Source organism: Podarcis cretensis (genome assembly GCF_951804945.1).
Source record: "Podarcis cretensis genome assembly, chromosome: 5".
Classification (NCBI taxonomy): domain Eukaryota; kingdom Metazoa; phylum Chordata; class Lepidosauria; order Squamata; family Lacertidae; genus Podarcis; species Podarcis cretensis.
Genome location: NC_137174.1, coordinates 14,677,472 through 14,696,633, shown reverse-complemented (window position 1 = coordinate 14,696,633; position 19,162 = coordinate 14,677,472). Strand labels below are relative to the sequence as shown.

At 42.5% G+C, this 19,162-nt stretch overlaps 1 protein-coding gene and 1 long non-coding RNA gene across 6 annotated transcripts in view; one reads left to right on the top strand and one right to left on the bottom strand.

The window, feature by feature from the left end:
* The window catches only part of USP54 (ubiquitin specific peptidase 54), a 103,390-nt gene extending 86,402 nt beyond the window's left edge, over positions 1-16,988 (top strand). For 3 of the 5 annotated variants that reach the window (XM_079975080.1, XM_079975081.1, XM_079975082.1), the window contains exons 18-23: positions 65-251; positions 3,726-5,164; positions 7,045-7,163; positions 8,332-8,469; positions 14,610-14,799; positions 15,608-16,988. In XM_079975080.1, coding sequence (XP_079831206.1) covers positions 65-251; positions 3,726-5,164; positions 7,045-7,163; positions 8,332-8,469; positions 14,610-14,799; positions 15,608-16,260 — 2,726 coding nt within the window. In that variant the 3' untranslated portion in view covers positions 16,261-16,988. Of the gene's footprint in view, positions 1-64; positions 252-3,725; positions 5,165-7,044; positions 7,164-8,331; positions 8,470-14,609; positions 14,800-15,607 lie in introns of those variants that run through there. The other 2 variants (XM_079975084.1, XM_079975083.1) reach the window with 1 other exon arrangement.
* Positions 558-3,719, bottom strand: LOC307215828. Its single transcript, XR_013838651.1, has 2 exons — positions 2,304-3,719; positions 558-1,870 (listed from the first exon to the last, which is right to left on the bottom strand). It is a non-coding gene; the product is annotated as an uncharacterized lncRNA (long non-coding RNA).
* Positions 16,989-19,162: the final 2,174 nt, after the last annotated feature.

The window sequence follows — 19,162 nt, the reverse complement described above, 5'->3', positions numbered from 1 at the left end:
TGTTTTTCTCTCCCTCCCCCCCAGTTTTGTTTTTGTTTCTGCTATGTTTTCTTTTGCTTTTTAGCTAAACTAAGACTTGCCATGCATGATGCCAGCTCTAGCACTCACAGCAGAGCTCTAGTCGATAAGAAGCTGCAAATCTGTATCCGAAAAGCACGGAGCCTCCAGGATCGCATGCAGCAACAGCAGCCAGCACAGCCGCCGCCCACCCGCCACCCGCCACTGGGGGGCAACATGACCCAATCTTCAAGGTAGACTAAGAATATTGCAGTACTCCAGATCTGAATTGGGCCTGATCTGGAAAGAAGAAGTGAGCTTATATGTTCCCCGGTTTGTGTGAAACCCCTTCTTTAACTCATGCCCCCAAGCAACTTAGAATATCGTGGACCTCTCCAGGTGGTGAGAATAATTGGATTTTGTTTTTTGGTGTTGAACAGTGCAAACCCTGATCCAGAACTAGGACCACAATCCATTGAAAGGTTAATGCCTCTGTAACAGATGTGGGAAAGGTGTCTTGTTTTAATGGAAATGTTCAATTTGGCAGGGGTAGGGGGTGGAATATGCATTCTAGTGCTGAAGATGGAAGTATACATCTCATTTTTAAAAAGTCTGCAAAGTATGCACAGTGGTTGAGGAATGCTGCTCATAAGGCAGTAAGCTTGCTGGTTTTGGGGGGTTTGCTGTGGTCATTTCTAAAGGCCACTCTTCTTCCATTCTTCCAACAGGGAATAATAGTACCTCTCCTTTTTTAAAGGCTGAGAATGGTGTCGGCATAGGAGCAGAGTGAATGTTCCTTATCCCTAGAGATACTGTGGATGTTGGCTAACAAGGAACCAGCAGGGCACACAAGGAATTTTACTGCGTGTGCCTAGCTGAGGGGGAATCACAACAACAAAATGGCAGTTTAGATGCTGAGAAAACAAAACAGAACCACTTATAAGGAGAAAGAGAGAGAGAGGGATCCACTGCAACAGCCAAGTGCAACAACTTTGCATTAATTGTACAATAAAACAATTGTCTAGTAAGGTATTTAAAGAAATTGATAGTAGTTTGCTAACCCATGCAGGTTTTCTTCACCACAAAGAAAAAAATAATAGATAGATGAAAGTACCATTTAAAAAAGAAGCCGTGTGAAGGCAAAAATGAGAAGATGTGAATGAGTGAGAGTAAAAAAAAAGAAAGAAAGAAAGAAATGCTTTACAATACCAAAGTTGAATACACCATGTAGAGAAAAGAAAGCCCTTCTATTGATGAGTTTTGGTGAGACATCTTTGGAAATCACAATGATGACCCTGCAATAGCTGTCCACAGGGTGTGTGCACCCCAGCAGCCCAACACTGACTGCCATACAATCAGTTATTTCTGCAAATCCTGAATTATTATTTTTTAACCAAGTTTGTGTGTATGGAGGCTTCCTAGTCTGCAAAGTAGTTTTAGAATGTGGCACAAAGTGTTTGAGTATGTTCTTCAGTACCAATCAAATTGTCAACGCCAAGTTACAGGTACTGAACCAGGATCAATACTTATGTGGTAGCAAGCTGATTTTTAAAATTGTATCTAACGTCCCAAAATGCACACAAACTAGCAAATAAAATGTGGAAGCATGCCCTTTTTCAAACTAGTATTCAGTGAAGTCCTTAGTAGATAGATAGTCAATCTTTGGAAGTATCCTGACTTCTGCTCAGTTCTGGGGCATACCGTTTCTTTTCCCATGCATTGGAGGGTTGCTTCCTGTGTTCTGAAATTTGGGGTCTTGGAAGCAGGAAAACTCTCTTAATATCAAGGGGGATGAGAACCTCCCTACTCTAGTACTTCAGAGATGCATCTGAAAAGAGACACATGTTCAAATTTTCCTCAGCTTCAACAATAGCTGTATCATATGGTCAAATTGTATCATATGTATCATATGATACATATATGCTGTATCATATGGCCATATCATATGGTCAGTGGGGACGCGGGTGGCGCTGTGGGTAAAACCTCAGCGGCTAGGACTTGCCGATCGCTAGGTCGGTGGTTCAAATCCCTGCGGCGGGGTGCGCTCCCGTTGCTCGGTCCCAGCGCCTGCCAACCTAGCAGTTCGAAAGCACCCCGGGTGCAAGTAGATAAATAGGGACCGCTTACTATCGGGAAGGTAAACGGCGTTCCATGTGCTGCGCTGGCTCGCCAGATGTAGCTTGTCACGCTGGCCACGTGACCTGGAAGTGTCTTTGGATAGCGCTGGCCCCCGGCCTCTTAAGTGAGGTGGGCGCACAACCCTAGAGTCTGTCAAGACTGGCCCATACAGGCAGGGGTACCTTTACCTTTACCTTATGGCCAAATTGCTTTATAGTAAAGGGCAAACAGCAATTGGGGTGGGTGTGAGAGAGTGAGTGGCAGGCAGGAAGTTGGTATGATCCGCACATCCAAACCAAGAACACATTTCAGACCTGGGACGCGCAGCTGCTTTTTCTTCAGAATAAAAGTGGCCAGTTTGAGTATGCTTTTTAAAAAGCATGAATAACATAATGCAGATTTATGCTAAGCCTTCTTGTTACAGCTTTCTGAAAGCCAAAATTCTTTGGGTTGGGGGCAGGCAGAAAGGGCTGGAGAAAAGAGACTCTGCCCTTAGGTATTTCTTCCAAAATCCATGCTAGTTTTGCTTCAGATTTAATAGTTCTCAATTTACCCACCTTATGGTGGTCGTTGGAGAGATGTTACATTGAGAACGGACCATATTGCCCCATTTCCTCTCGTTCAGACTGTTGTGGTTGTGACAATCTCTTGTGGAGAAAAACTTAGAAGACATCAAAAGGTGATATCTTTGCCACATTATTAGCCTAGAGTTCTGGTTATTTCCTCCATTACAGTGTACTGTGGTGTACTGTACACTAATTTAGATCCCTACGGCATGTATTATACAGACATGAGTGAAAATAAGATCTCTGGAAAATAAAGTTCCATCACAGTTTTAAAATTTGACATCACCATATGCACAAAAAGTATTCTTTTACGTATTATATTTTGTAGATATGTATCTGTTACAGAAATATTCATGTTAAAACATTACTTCAAAGGTAATTTTTAATGTGGAGAGTAAATCAACTTGTAACACTATTATAGTCACTGGTTCTCAGGGTGAAGAGTCAACTCCATCTAAAGTGCTTACTGGTTGAATCTTCTACATGATGGCTTCAAACTTCCTTTTACACTTGCTTTTAGAAAACTTCAACTTAAAAAAAAAATGTGGAGAAAATAAGTTCTAAGAAGAGTTCTACCATAACACAGTAGATGATGCACATAAGCTAGGAATTGTGTCTTCTTGGTTTTATGAGGATCTCCTCTGCCCTACTCAGATTAAAAAAACATACTCCATGTTTGGGTTTCCCTCTAGATATCTTCCAAACTGCAACTGCATTTCACATGCACTTTAACTAGGAGTATATTGACAGAATGCACACCAAAGCTCTTTGTTATGAATACTGCTTTGTGAGTGATGATGATAAGTACCAATGGGACTCATGCCTGTAAGAAGACTAAATGTTATCCTGAAATCAGTAGCCTTTCTTCTCCCACCCCACCAATTTATTATTATTTTTTAAATGCTAGAAGAATTAACAATGTGCCTTGTTGAAGGTGAATTAGAGTGGGTGTTGGTGGAGCACAAGGGGTTTCAAATTCGTCCTAAGATTTGTTTTCCAGTTAAGAAGCACTAAAAACTGACTGTGATTTTATGTGTGTTTCAGTGAACAGACTGGCCCGCTCCAAGTACTGCTGAGCCAGAAGATTGTACTGGAACCCAGCAGAGAAGCAGAACTTGGGTCCAGTTCTTACTTCCATCCACCTGCTTCCCATCATGAAATGCAGTCATCCTATCCCAAGTCCTTTCTCCCACCTCCTCCTGAAAGCAACCCCTCTTGCAAGCCTTCTCTGAACTTTCAAACTGTTTCTGCTGGTTTCAGTGATCGAGCTCCCTCTTTTCCAAGTAGACATGGGGTGGGTGACAGATCCACTGGAACGGAGAATGAAGTCTGCCATGATCCAGTGCTAGAGGGAGTCTCTCCCACTAATCTAAAAGACAATAAGGATTGCAGCAGTAGCAGCAAGCTCGAAGAAGTGCATAACATAGTGGCTTCTCTCACACCATATTGCAAATTGAAAAGTAACATGGTAAACTCTGGATCTTTGCCTACGCTCTTCCCCTCTTCACATCCAGCGCAAGCACCATCTGATAAAAACAGCATTCATAATCCATGCTTCAAACCATCAGGTTTTTCAGAGAGGCCTCTTGTTGAGCAGCAGTGGGCCAATCACGTCATAACCCTGACTTCTCTTTCCCCTTTGCCCCACTGTCCTCCAGATCCATTGCCGACTGCAAATAGGTACCCAAGAGCAAATAGCCATGAGAGTTTACATCACTCACAGGAAGAATTTGTCAGTGGGGGTTCTCTGAAACCTGAGATGATCAGTGCTAAGGGGCATGTTCGCTCCCTTGCAGAGCAATTTCAGCGGTTGCAGGGTGTCCCCCAGAAGGAGGGCACTCATGAGAAAGAAAGGGAAGTGTCTGTCTGTCATGATCAGTATGCTCCAATGTTACAACAGGAGCCCTTCAGCAATCCTCAATTCCTAGGGCATAGGCAGCCAGTAGTTGGAAGGCAAGAGAATGGAATATGGCTTGCTGAGAAGTTGAACTCGTGCCTGAGTTCTAGAGACAAGTTCAGTTCCGGAAATTATTTTAGTGCTCACAGTAAAATGTCTGAGAGTTCTGGATCACACAATGAAGAACTGTGTAACAAAGGGGAACAATGTTCCGTAGATCCTGACTTATCCCCAGGGAAGTTCAACCACGAGGGAGAAGTGAGAGAGGTGAATGACGGCAATCTTGCTGGCTTGGTTACATCTATGCCTGTGGACTGTTGGGTAGACAATGTTAAAAGGTATTATAGTTCTCAGCTTGATTGCAAGAGTGCCACCTGTCTTCCGGTGCCTAGGAACAAGTCGCCTGTGTCTCATCAAGTAGCCTTTGGGGAGGACCCAATACAGAAGCACCCACAGTGGAATGAAGACACAGAACAGGAGATTTCTGAGCTGGAGTCACTGTATCAGGCTAGCTTACAGGCATCTCAGACAAGCCAGTCTGTATCGGGAAGGCTGGACAATCCCTGGCATCCATTGGGCAAGACAGGTAACGTAAATGCTATGAATTGCCATATATATATATATATATATATATATATATATATATATATATATATATATAGGGGCCTAGACTGGCAAAATATTGCAAGTATTCAGTGCCTTGGAGTGTATAAAAGGCATTTCGATTTAAATTAAAGGCCAGTGGCATTGCATGTTTTGACATATATTGCACCAGTTGGTAACATTGGGAGTTTGCAGTATAATTTCTGTTGCTCAAAAAGGCACAATATGAAATTTTTGGAAACAAATGTGTAAAACGAACATGTCATGAAATAAATGCTTAAAGCACACAAGTTATGCAGAGAAATCTATATCGCCAGGAAAATGCTGCCAACATTTTCCTCTGAACTGATATGCTTTGATGTTCAGTTACTTTCTTTATTTGATCTGTGCACGTTCCTTGTAAAGGTTTCCCTTGGTGCGCAAGTCTATCAAGCTCCATGCAAAAGCTCAAACCTCTGCCATTAACTGGAGTGTTCTTGTACTATTTCCTACAAGTCATACCTACTTTTCTTCTATGCCAGAACCTCAGATTTGATGGGTTATTATTCCTCAGAAGAATTCAGTTTTTATGAACACGATAATCAACAGTTTTGCAGCAATTCTCATTAATCATGACCTATCTTCAATCAAGACAACCCTCTTAGCTTGGCATCTGGAACTGCAATTTTTACAAACTTTTAGCAAGCTGTGGCTTTCCCTAAGTTTAAAAAATAGAAATGTGCATTTCATGAGGAAGAAGCCACGGTTATGCAATATTCTGACATTGTAGGATGAGTCTTTTACTCAGCAGATCATGCCTGCCTTTTCCCTAAATTGATGGTAATAGCCAAAATTGGACTGGTAGAATAGAAGGGGTTAGGGTAAGGCCCTTGTAGTAGTAGTAATAATAATAATAATAATAATAATAATAATAATAATAATAATAATTAATAATAATTTTTATTTATACCCCACCCTCCCCAGCCAAGGCCGGGCTCAGTGCAGCTAACAAGCAATAATAAAAACAAGTTGAATGAATTCAACTTAAAAACAAGAATAAAATACAACAATTAAAATATTGAAACATTAAAATATTAAAATGCAGCCTCATTACAGGTGGAGAAAGTAAAAAGAAAAAAGAAAGAGGGGGAGGGAATCAAATTGGTTCCAAGCCAAAGGCCAGGCAGAACAACTCTGTCTTACAGGCCCTGCAGAAAGAAATTTGTAGCCTTAAGGTTCTAGTCTTCCCCTCCCCTGCCATATCCTTCCTTCAATCTTTCCACTTTTCCTGGTTTTGCTCCCTGTATATGCTGAGCTTTCAATGCTCCTAGGCCAGCATGGGTTGTAATTGGGAGGCAACAGGATGAGTAAATTTAATTCCATGTGTTGAATGGCCATGCCCTACCATTCTTCCTGTGTTCTGCCATCAGTGGCCTTTAAGTGCTCCAAGCAAAGTTCAGTTGTGCAGCTTAGTGAAAAACAGTCACTGGTGCAGACAGTGAAGCTCCTCTGCCAAACACACATATAGTTTTTCACCTTGGTTAATATGAAGAAAACTAAGGCAATAGCTGTGAGAGGTATACAAATATGAAACTAAGTTATGAGTAATTTAGCTAATTTTTTTCCTACTGATAATCTGCCTAATAAAAATGAAATGGAACTGTATAATTTGTGACTTAATTGTTTCTGAACCTTAAATATGGTGTCCTGTAAAATAATAGGTTATGGGATAGATTATAAAGATCTCTGTTCTTTTTGCTAGCTCTCATAGTTTATACTACTGTACTGGTCACTGATGGTTGGCAGGAAAAACCTGAATGTTTTACAGATGTATACTTAAAAGTTCAGCTTACCACTACTTTTCCCCCTCCCCTTCCCCCACAGCATCTGCAAACGTACCTACCAGAAAGATGCGCGGTGTAGCTTGCATGGGTCTTTCAAAAACACCAACAGCAGAGATCGAACGTAACCTCTATGGAACCATTGCATCTCCAGTCTCCAAGGTAGCAACACATTGTACATGTGTGCTGAAAAGAGGGTTGTGTTAAATAAAGGAATGCTAAAAAGATGTGAGGAAATGAAGAGGTAGAAGCCGGGCAGTTATAAATACTCGTTTTAGATTAAACCTTTCATCATATCCAGCATCAGAAGTAAGGTAAAGGTAAAGGGACCCCTGACCATTAGGTCCAGTCACGGACGACTCTGGGGTTGCGGCGCTCATCTCGCTTTATTGGCCAAGGGAGCCAGCGTGCGGCTTCCGGGTCATGTGGCCAGCATGACTAAGCCGCTTCTGATGAATCAGAGCAGCACACGGAAACGCCGTTTACCTTCCCGCTGGAGCTGTACCTATTTATCTACTTGCACTTGACGTGTTTTCGAACTGCTAGGTTGGCAGGAGCAGGGACCGAGCAACGGGAGCTCACCCCGTCGCGGGGATTCGAACCGCTGACCTTCTGATCAGCAAGTCCTGGGCTCTGTGGTTTAACCCACAGCACCACCCGCGTCCCTAGCATTAGAAGTAGGGGCAACTAAATAAGTTTACCTGGTCATGATCCTAATAACTTTTTAGTATGGTTTACTGAACCATAAGATGAAAGAAATAATGTTCTAAACCCAAGCACACATATGCCAGTCCTTTCCCAGTGGATTTAAATCAATACAGAGCAAACTGTTCAATTTCCACGTTCTGCTGGAACAGTTCTTGAGCTAACCTGATGCTGAACATAGTTGCTGCATTTTAAGATGGCTTCTCCACATCCAGCATAATACCATTATTTTCTAAATCTGATGCAAACTGATTTCTATTGCTTTGCAGCCTTGGGTGGAACCTAACAAAGTGCTAAGACAGTTGTTCCATCAATGCAAGTATTTCTGCTTGTGCAATGGAACATTCTCCCTCTCTCCTCCCACTGTGCTAGGGGTTCCAACAACCCTCTGAAGCAGATTTGGGGATGGCATGGAGCATGTGTAGGGGGAGAAGTCCTGGGGCACAAGTGGAAATCCATTCGTAGAATGCCCCCCTTTGCTTCCTTATTTTTGCCATTTCTGAAATGGAAATGTTAATGATCGATGTAATTTCAGTGTCCATTTCTGAAACTGCATGTCATATTGCTGTGGTCTCCTTTAGCTAACAGTGTTGTATGCCCGTTTTCAACGGCAACATCTCTTCAGGTACCATACCCAAGAAACCACGGCAGAGAGCCAGAAGAGGAAATGTACAGTGCAGAGAACTTCCGCCGCATTGCACGTAGTCTCAGTGGGACCGTCCTCACAAACAAGGAGGAGACACTTGTTTCTTCCCACAGTTTTGTAAGTACAAGATTCAAATATGAGTGTGATTGAGTCACCCCCCCACCCCAAATAATTTCTTTAGCTTTATTGCCAAGTTCTAAACAGGAGGGACATTTTAATAAGCTTGTTCTATGAGCCGTTCTTACATCTCTTCTCATTTAACAGAAAGTGCCTTCCTGCTTATGACATTCGCACATGGGTCAGTTAAGTTTCACCTCTCTTTTAGGTTGTTTTGCTGTTTATAGTACCAATACATTCTAAACCAAGGGTAGCCAGTCTGGTTCCTTGCAGATGTTTTGGATTACAACCCCTACCATCCAGGACTAGTGGCCATGCTGGCTGGAGGTGGTGGAGAGTGTTATAGTCCAAGCTTTCTTGGGGGCATCCTACTCTGTATCTAAAACCTTTCAACTGCTTTTCCAACACTTTCCCTCAGAACCCCACATCCAAAGCCTTTGCATTAAAAGATTGTGAACAGCCATGCAGTCAGTAGGGTGCGATGGCCAAATTTCAAAGATTCTAGGGCTGTGTTTGGTGCAACATACACTCATTTCTACTAATCATAAAGTGCTTCAGAGTGCAGTCCTGTATTCAGAAGGGAATTCCACGGTGATCAGTGGGACTTATTCACAGGTACAACCTGCCTGCTTAAGCAGTGCACCCAATAGTGCTTCCCTTCCTCATCATCTCCAAAACAGAATACAAGTCCTTGGAAATGAAATACACTTATAGAGACCCTATAAGAGACCCTTACAGGAGTGTTCCTTTGGGGCAGAAATGCCTCAAATCTTTCTTCAGAGGGCATATGGTATTCAGCTCCCACCTTGAGTTTTAGAATCACTGGAGATGGTGAATATGTTTTGGAAGGATAAATCTGAGTTTGTGTCTGAGGAATCTGCAGGGAAGATGGAAGAATTGGAACTGGAGACCTGAAGATACAGACTGATAGAAAGATCAGGATATCTGGGAAGGGCAGAGAAGATCTTGATTTTCAAACCACATGCAATGGGAAGACTGGTGTAAGGCATTTATTCTTTGTGTTCCCTGTTCAGGGACAAATAAATCATGCATTTATGTAGCATGATGTCTGGAATTTTCTAAAGCTAAATTCAACCCCTTTTTGCTTTTAAGCGTGGAGTCCACTTCTCCCAAGAGGAAGCTACATGCCCAAATAGGTGGAGCAAGAGCCTTCCTGCTCCATTGACAGCATCAACACCAATAGCTTTCTCTGTGGCTTTCTTCCACAGTGAGCCCGCTATACCTTTTCTTCCTTTAGCCATCTTTTTTTAGTCTTCCTCATTCTCATTTTTGTTCTCCCTCCCTCAGTGTACTTTCCCCAACAATCATGTGCTTTGGGTGCAATGACCTTCTTTAAATAAGTGTTGGAAGGATTGTGGCAAACCCCTGAACCCCTCAGATGTGACTGTTCTGCCTCAGTGCAGTGCACATGATGGCACTAGCTAGCAGTCAAAAACAGGCTGAAACAAGCATGCCGCAATGTATTTTTTCATTTCGATGCCATTCTGTGGGAGCACACCCTTTCAGCTTTGGATGCCTCAGGCTCCACCTTCTCCCTCATCACAAACCTGCTCTCCCCCACCCCATGCTTTTGGCTGATCCCAGCAGTGGCGTAGCGTGGGTTGTCAGCACCCGGGGCAAGGCAAGTAATTTGTGCCCCCTAACCCATGGATTTGCGCCTCCTAACCCGAGGATTTGCGCCCCCTAACCCTAACCCCCAGATGTTGCGCCCGGTGCGGCTGGCCCCCCCTGCACCCCCCACGCTACGCCACTGGATCCCAGTGCCATAGCAACTTTTCCACATTGGTACTGACCTCAGGTTCTAAACAAGCTGGGGAGAAAAGAAAGCTGCTGCTGACTCTTTTCCACCAGGAGATCCTATGGGAAAGGGGAAGGAAGGAAGAAGAAGCAGTGCCGTTCACCAACTTCCAGCACCAGTTTCAGCCCTTCCTGGACAGGAATAGTCCTGCTTCAGTATTCATGTGCTGGTGACTTCCCACTTGGATTACTGCAATGCTCTGTGCCTGGGGCTGCCGCTGAAGACAGTCTACAAACTTCACTTAGTTCAGAATATGGCCATGAGTGTATTAAGTGGGCCTGGGTGAAATGAGCACATAGGCTTCAACATATTCACTGGCTCTCAGTTTTGTTTCTGAGCTGAATTCGGAGTGATGATTTTTGATCTTTTAAGGTCCTTCACCATGGCTTGGGACCAGGGTTCCAAATGGACTCCCTCCTCCGACCTGTACCTGCCCACACAGGGACATCTTCGGAGGCCATTCTCAGGGTGCTGCTGTTGCCAAATGAGGTGTGGCAGGCAGCTACGAGAGACAGGATTTTTTGTGCGGTGGCACCTTAGCTGTGCAATGCCTTCCCAGTATTTTATTTTTACACACACACACACACAAACCTGACATTTTCATTGATCCTTTTTATTTCCCCAGATCCTTTTAATCTATTTTAGCTTTAAGCTATATTTGGTTTTATGCTGTATTATACTTTTATTGTCAATTCTTTTACTCTTCTTGAATATGAAATTGTTTTGTTGCTGTTGCTTGCCACCTGAGAAGAGAGGGGCTTATAAAGACTGATAGCAAAAAGGAAGAGAACAGAGACCCAGGCGAAACTTCTCTAGCAGTGCTGAACACCCACCCACACACCCATTTGGTTTAATATCTCCAGTCTTTGCTCCTGTCCAGATTGCCACAACTCCCTGCTTTGGGAGACAAACCAGGCACATGTCTATTTATTAACCACTGCCCACTAGTTTGGCAATAAACTGCTTGTGGTGGGTTACCTTTTAGTATTAAAAGGAGTGGGACATCTTATGTCCCTGTGTTTTGATGCTTTAAGACTTTCGCCCCTGCTCCCCAGCCCAGTTGCAATACCAGGCTTAAAGCAGTAGAATGTGAGGGAGTAAAACAGAGCAAAGGGAGAGAAAAGGCTGCTCCCATTTCTTGCCTTCTCCTTTTAAAAGTTTTATCTGCCACTGCTGCTTTGTAGCTAAAGCCGTTGATTGCATGTTAAGTATGAATGCATTTGGTCTTGCCCTGAATTGTTACTTCAGCCGATATTAGGACAAACTCCAGCAAATGTTGTTGTGCTCTCCTGATATTCATGTCCTTGGCTCAGAAGGTGAGATCAATGAAACATCAATGAAACAATTTTGGATTCATTCTCTGTGCCTGAATCACTCTCCTTCTAGCTCAACCAGGCATTATTCACCCCATTCTCACCTCTCCTTGTCCTGTTCTCCAGTAGGACAATTGCTTCAGATATAATAATCACATGCAGGCTTCGGACTATGACTGCTTAGAGCATATACACTCCATCCATGCTTGCCAGTATTGAACCCAGCACCCACTGAAAATCTTGCACATAAAATCAGTTTGTCTAAAGGATTAATGAAACCAGTCGCTATTTTGGAGGGTATCCTTTTATTGCTTATGTTGGTGCTGATGCTCTTTGCCCTGGAATGATGCAGACAACCTTCTGGAAAGACTTAATTAGTTGGTCTCAACTTCTTTACTCTGTTATGCAGTGACAAGTGGGACTTGCAACAAAATGTTGCAGTTCAGAGTGCTCCTGTTCAGTGTTGGTCATGTCTTCTGTCAAGATAATTCCATTCCATTTCCTCCGCCTCCTTTTCCATTCCTGGCCCAGCATTCCTTGTCCACTCAATAAGCTCGAACCTCATTGGACTGTTTAGGGTTTTTATTGGTCTCCTTAGGGTTTTTATCCACAAGTTTTATTTAATACTTTTTCAAACCTTGATGTTCCTCAAGGTTACTAATAACTTCCTTCTGTTTGTGAATGGTACTGTTTTTACTACCTAAGGGTTGGCACTCTGAAAATTGAGTTTGCTATTAGTGTATACAATGTTTGCCAAGTAATGTTGGTGTACAGAAACTCTATTTTATTAAGTTAATAGTATATGAACCATTTTTCTTGATACTTATTTCCCGATGCTGTATATATCTGGCATTTCAATACAATTTTGAAGGTTGTTTTTTTTAAAGAAATCAGCAACAAAAAGTTGATTCTTCAAGCATTTCTGGTCATAGTCACCCATTGGTTGGTGAAATAACCAGTCTGTTTGTCTGTACCTTGACTTTCTCATCTATGAACATGTGGGTTGATGGGAATGGTATGCGTCTGATTATCGAGGGGAACTGTGGAGCTGAGCAACAGGCAGCAGTGAGCAAATTCACTGAGCCCACAAGTAGATCCTTGGTTTCTGAAATCTTCAGGAAATCACTGGAAAGTGTTGACATGGGAATTATTATTATTATTATTATTTATTATTTATACCCCTCCTATCTGGCTGGGTTTCCCCAGCCACTCTGGGCGGCTCCCAACCGAATATTAAAAACACAAGACAGCATTAAATATTAAAAACTTCCCTAAATAGGGCTGCCTTCAGATGTCTTTTAAAGTAAGATAGTTGCTTATTTCGTTGGCATTCCACAGGGCAGGCACCACTACCACAAAGGCCCTCTGCCTAGTTCCCTGTAACCTCACTTCTCGCAGTGAGGGAACCACCAAAGGCCCTTGGTGCTGGACCTCAGTGTCCGGGCTGAACAGTGGGGGTGGAGACGCTCCTTCAGGTATACAGGACTGAGGCCCTTTAGGGCTTTAAAGGTCAGCACCAACACTTTGAATTGTGCTCGAAAACGTACTGGGAGCCAATGTAGATCTCTCAGGACCGATGTTATATGGTCTCGGCAGCCACTCCTAGTCATCCGACTGGCTACTGCATTCTGGATTAATTGCAGTTTCCAAGTCACCTTCAAAGGTATCCCCATGTAGAGCACATTGCAGTAGTCCAAGCGGGAGATAACTAGAGCATGCACCACTCTGACGAGACAGTCCACGGGCAAGTAGGGTCTCAGCCTGCATGCCAGATTGAACTGGTAGAAAGCTGCCCTGGACACAGAATTGACCTGCACCTCCATGGACAGCTGTGAGTCCAAAATGACTCCCAGGCTGTGGACCTAGTCCTTCAGGGCCACAGTTGCCCCATTCAGGAACAGGGAGTCCTCCACACCCGCCTGCCTCCTGTCCCCCAATAACAGTACTTCTGTCTTGTCAGGATTCAACCTCAATCTGTTAGCCGCCATCCATCCTCCAACATATGTTGTTAACACTCAGATATTTGTTACACCTGAGATTGGGATGAAGGCAGGTTACAGATAGGTTGTGAGTTGGAAGGGAAACTTCAGTGGTCATGAGGGTACCTAAACTGAGAACTGCTTATAAAATTTCTGGTTGGATATTTGAAAAGGGGGCATGAGATCTCCAAGTCACAACCTGCCCTTTTTTTCTTACCGACAGCTGGCTTCAAAATGAGAGTTGATTACGATGCAGAATTCCTTCCATCCTCTTGCTGCTCTTCAATGGTTTTGCACAGTGTGGGATTGCTGAAAAGCAGACACACCAAATTCAGATTATGAATAGAACTAAACCTGGCCTTACTTACCTGGTATCTATGCATTGCATATGCCAGAGATCTTGATGCATTGCAACCTGGAAAAAAACCAAAAAAACTGAACATCCCTGTTAATGCTTCATGTTATCCCGACCCTCAGCTTACTTTGAGTGTGGTTTGTGCTGTCCACATACTTAACATGCTGGAGATATTAAGGGTTATGTCCAAGGACAGCCAGCATTGTGCCCTCTAGATGTTGCTGGAGCACAGCTTCCATCCTTGACCATGGGCATCTTTATTTATGCTCTGTCTCTAATCCACTTAATTTACAATGATGACATGTGTTCTTTATTTATTTTAAAAGTTGATCTTAGTCATTTTGTTCATGTCTGTGTCTTCAAATTACGTTGCACTAGATTTTGCAATATTAATAATAATAAAATAACTATACAATAAACAAGGTTTTTTTAAAAAATAAATAAATCTTGGCAATTCTTTTTTACAAGTTCTGAGAACAGTGATGGCCACACCTACAACATTTCTATTCTTCTTTACAAGCAGTTGCATGCCCTTTTGGGAGTGACCATATCACTCAGTTGTCCCTGCACTCTCCCCACCTGTTATCCCAGTTCTTTACTTGCCTGGTTTTTCCCCAGTTCTGTGTTTAATCATCATTTTCAATTCTATTTCCCTTTTTCCCTTTTGTCAAAAGGAAGTGTCCAATGAGAGGAAAATGCCAGTGGAAGCCAGACACCGTTCCTCCAGCACCACTTCCCTCACTTTCCCTCACGATTCTCCTCCTGTGTTACCCTTTGATCCCCAGCACTATTCAACCCAACTGCAGCACCTCTCCCATGATGCACCAGTGCCTAGCATGGTGGGCAAGACACATAGGCCATCAGGTAATCACTGGGCTCTTCCTCCTCCTCCTCCTGTGTCATGGGAGAGTAAGTACGCAGCTCTTTCATCAGCTGTAGCACAAGGCTCCGGGCTGGGCTCTTCTGCAATAGTGATGCTTTTGATCCCCGCAGCTGCCTGGAATGATGCATGACCTTTCCACAATATGTTGTCTTAACACACCGCACTGCTCAATCCATACTGTAGCGAGTGGGCATATAAAATAAACTGTTCATCTTTAGCCTATGTTAAGTAGCAGTATTTCTTCATCCTGTCATGGAGGTATATCTGTCATATGACTATATCCCCCCACAAAGAAAAGGGTGTGAGAAGAGTTGCATTGTTTGTTTGAGGTTGTTTTTACATACTAGTTATAGGCTTATCAAGTTTGATGGAGGTATGGGGTGAAGAATATCAGTCATTGTCCTCAATATTACAACACCCTACCATCCTACCGACCATTGAAGCCTTTACTCTTGAGAAGCAAGGGGCAGTACTGTGTTGTTGTTTTCTTTCCCCAAACCTGAACCTATTGCCTCTTCCTTCTAACCCTGGAGTCACCTTTAGGAGAAGGAGGATGTATGTTATTTCATATCTGTCGTAAGCACCCTAGTGACCCTGTGTGAGGGGGCTGTAGTCAGGTTTTGCCTATAGTTCAGTATTGTCCCCAAATTTTGCTAGTGTTTTGTTTTAAAGCACTCAAACACCTTTGTTAGTAACTTTTGAGGTACATTGTTGATATATCATTACTTAAAAAACAAACAAAAAACATCTGCTTGGGGCAAATAATTTTAAATTTTTTCCTTTTCTCAGGAAATCAGAAGAACATCCAAAAATTTTTGGCTGTGCCTGACAGGGGTGAAACTTTCCAAGGTGAAGACAACCCAGCTGTGGCACTGAACTATGGGAGCCTCACGTACAAACAGCAGGGCCTGCCTTCTCAACTTGGGCAGAGACCTCTTCTTAATCAACATTTAGGAAGCAAAGAAGCATCTGGCCCCGCTGGCCACTGGCTGCAGATGAGTCACACTGCCAGACAAACAGCAACACTGCCAGATAGACAAACAGTACACTGGGGATACGCTGCTCCAATAAGCAAGGGATCACAAAAACATTTACTCCAGCAGCCACTGCAGCAAGGAAAACGGGATGCTTGTGCCGCTGACTGTAGGTCGCCGCTTGGCACGAGTTGCAGTACCTTAAGCATACCTCAGTGGGCTTCAAGAGACACAGGTGGCTTTCAAGGTTGTCCAGTGCCACCCACACAGGCCAAGGCTCCAGGTCCCAAAAGGGTAGATATGCCCCCAGATGAAGACTGGCGGCAGAATAGCTATACCTCTCAGCCTGGAGCAAGGAGAGTGTTGCCAGTGCACATGATAGATGGAACTTATTCATCTGCTTCTGAAGCTCACCGTAGGATGCTGGCCCGTGCAGCTGCTGCTTCCATGCACAACAGCAACTGGTGAGGTCTCTTTAACTTCAGAAGGGATCGCCCCCTTATGAAACAGGTTGTCCGAGCTATAGTTGATAAGACAGCAAGATATTTTTTTTTCAGTCCGTGTCTGTGCCAGTCTTGTCTTTAAAAGTAGCTATACGATAAGTGGAAGCTAATTGCACTGTGTTTCTGTACTGCCGAACCGCTGTCCATGGGGAACTTTTTGGAGACTCAATTCTCAGCCTCTCTCCGCAGAAAATGGTTTCAGGCCCACTAGCAATTGGAAGAAGAGCAAGAGCTGCATATGAAATCGGTTGTTGACAACAGGCTGTGTTTAAAAGGACTTAAGTCATGAAAAGCATCGCTACTAATCCCATATGCCAACCCATTATTCAGTTTTGAGTTCTTTTTCTCCGTTAGGTGGGGCCTGATAAACTTCCCATGTTCTCTGAAGTTAGAGATTTGGCAGTGCTTATAGGTTAATGAGGCAAATGTATCCTCCTTTGTGTTGAGATGTTAGGCACAGATGACTGCCGTAGGTGCTAGTGCGGAGCTGGAAAGAAGGCATAGCTCATGTGTAAATCAGGCCTTCTCCCACTTCCTCAAAGCAGACTAACAGTGATTCAGAAAGCAAAGACTGTTAAGGCTGCACACTTAATTATAACATTGTAAACACAGAATCACTTTAACTATTTTAGGGTCAAACATACTTGCCTTTGTAAGTATTTTTCAAATAAATTTATGAAATAGTTATATTTATTGGGTGGTGTATGAATTGCTCTTTTTGTCTTTCAACCAGGCGATTTAAAAAAACCTAACAAACTGGTATTCTACAGTTTTTGCACATTCATTAGCTCTTACTTTTGCTTTGCACATGAGCTGCATATTATGGAAACTATCCCCTGGCATCTGATACAGGTTCGCTCATGATCCTGTATTTGGAGCAAACCTCTGGAAACAGGTAGGACTTCCCACTCTATATTTTTTTTTTAATATATATATAATTTTTATTAATTTTCCAATTTTAAAACAAAACAACATACATCGACAAACAAAAACAAACACACAGATATGATTTCATAACCTCATTTTCATAAGCCTTCTTTCTCGGACTTCCCCATACCTCCCCCTTTTTGCATCCTTATTTTACAGTTTTTCAGCAACCCTTTACTCCAATTAATTAAAACTTATTATCTTATTATCTTTCTCAATTTCATCTTATTTCAACAAACAATTTCCGCTGCAATTCTGTATCTTCCTTTCCCTTGACATTTTAGCACTCATCAATATTGTAACAGTTCTTAAGATAAGCTTTGAACTTCTTCCAGTCTTCCTCCACCGTCTCTCTCCCCTGGTCACAGATTCTGCCAGTCATCTCCGCCAGTCCCATAAAGTCAATCACTTTCGTCTGCCATTCTTCCAGTGTGGGAAGTTCTTGTGTCTTCCAATACTTTGCTAGAAGGATCCTTGCTGCTGTAGTGGCGTACATAAAAAAAGTCCTATCCTTCCTTGACACCAATTGGCCGACCATGCCCAAGAGAAATGCCTCTGGTTTCTTGTGAAAGGTACATTTAAGTACCTTCTTAATTTCATTATAAATCATTTCCCAAAAGGCTTTAATCTTTGGGCAGGTCCACCAAAGGTGAAAGAAGGTACCTTCAGTCTCATTACATTTCCAGCATTTATTATTGGGTAGATGATAAATCTTCGCAAGCTTGACTGGGGTCATGTACCACCTATAAATCATTTTCATAATATTTTCTCTTAAGGCATTGCATGCCGTGAATTTAATACCGGTGGTCCATAACTGTTCCCAGTCAGCAAACATAATGTCATGACCAATATCCTGTGCCCATTTAATCATGGCTGATTTAACTGTCTCATCTATTGTATTCCACTTCAGCAGCAAATTATACATTCTTGATACATTCTTAGTATTGGGTTCTAACAATTCTGTTTCCAATTTCGATTTCTCCACCTGGAAGCCAATTTTCCTGTCTTGTTTGAAAGTTTCCATTATTTGGTAATAATGGAGCCAATCTCGTACCTTGGACTTTATTTTCTCAAAACTCTGTAGTTTAAACTCACCGCTTTCTTGTTCTAAAATTTCAGAGTATTTTGGCCATTTGGATTCTATGTTAAGTTTCTTCACCTCCTTAGCCTCCATAGGTGATAACCACCTAGGAGTTTTATTTTCCAACAAATCCTTGTATCGAATCCAAACATTATATAGTGCTTTCCTAACAATATGGTTTTTAAAACCCTTGTGAACTTTAACCTTGTCATACCATAAATATGCATGCCAGCCAAACCTATTATCGAACCCTTCCAGATCCAGAATGTCTGCATTCTCAAGAAGTAGCCAATCTTTCAACCAGCAGAAAGCTGCCGATTCATAGTACAGTCTTAAATCCGGCAGGGCAAACCCCCCTCTTTCTTTTGCATCAGTAAGTATCTTAAATTTTATTCTGGGCTTTTTGCCCTGCCAGATAAATTTAGATATATCTTTCTGCCACTTCTTGAAACAATCTAGTTTATCCATGATTTGTAATGTCTGGAACAAAAATAACATTCTAGGCAATACATTCATTTTAATCACTGCGATTCGGCCTAACAAGGAAAGCTTCAGATTCGACCATATTTCTAGATCTTTCTTTACCTCTGTCCAGCATTTATCATAATTGTCTTTAAATAAATTCACATTTTTAGATGTCATGTTAATCCCCAAATATTTTACTTTCTTTGCCACCATTAACCCAGTTTCATTTTGGAATCTCTCTCTTTCGACATTTGTTAATTTTTTTCCAAAACTTTAGTTTTTTGTTTGTTCAACTTGAATCCTGCCACCTGACCAAAGAATTGAATTAACTCTAAAACTCTTTTTGTACTAGTGTCTGGCTCTTGTAAAGTCAATACTAGGTCATCTGCAAATG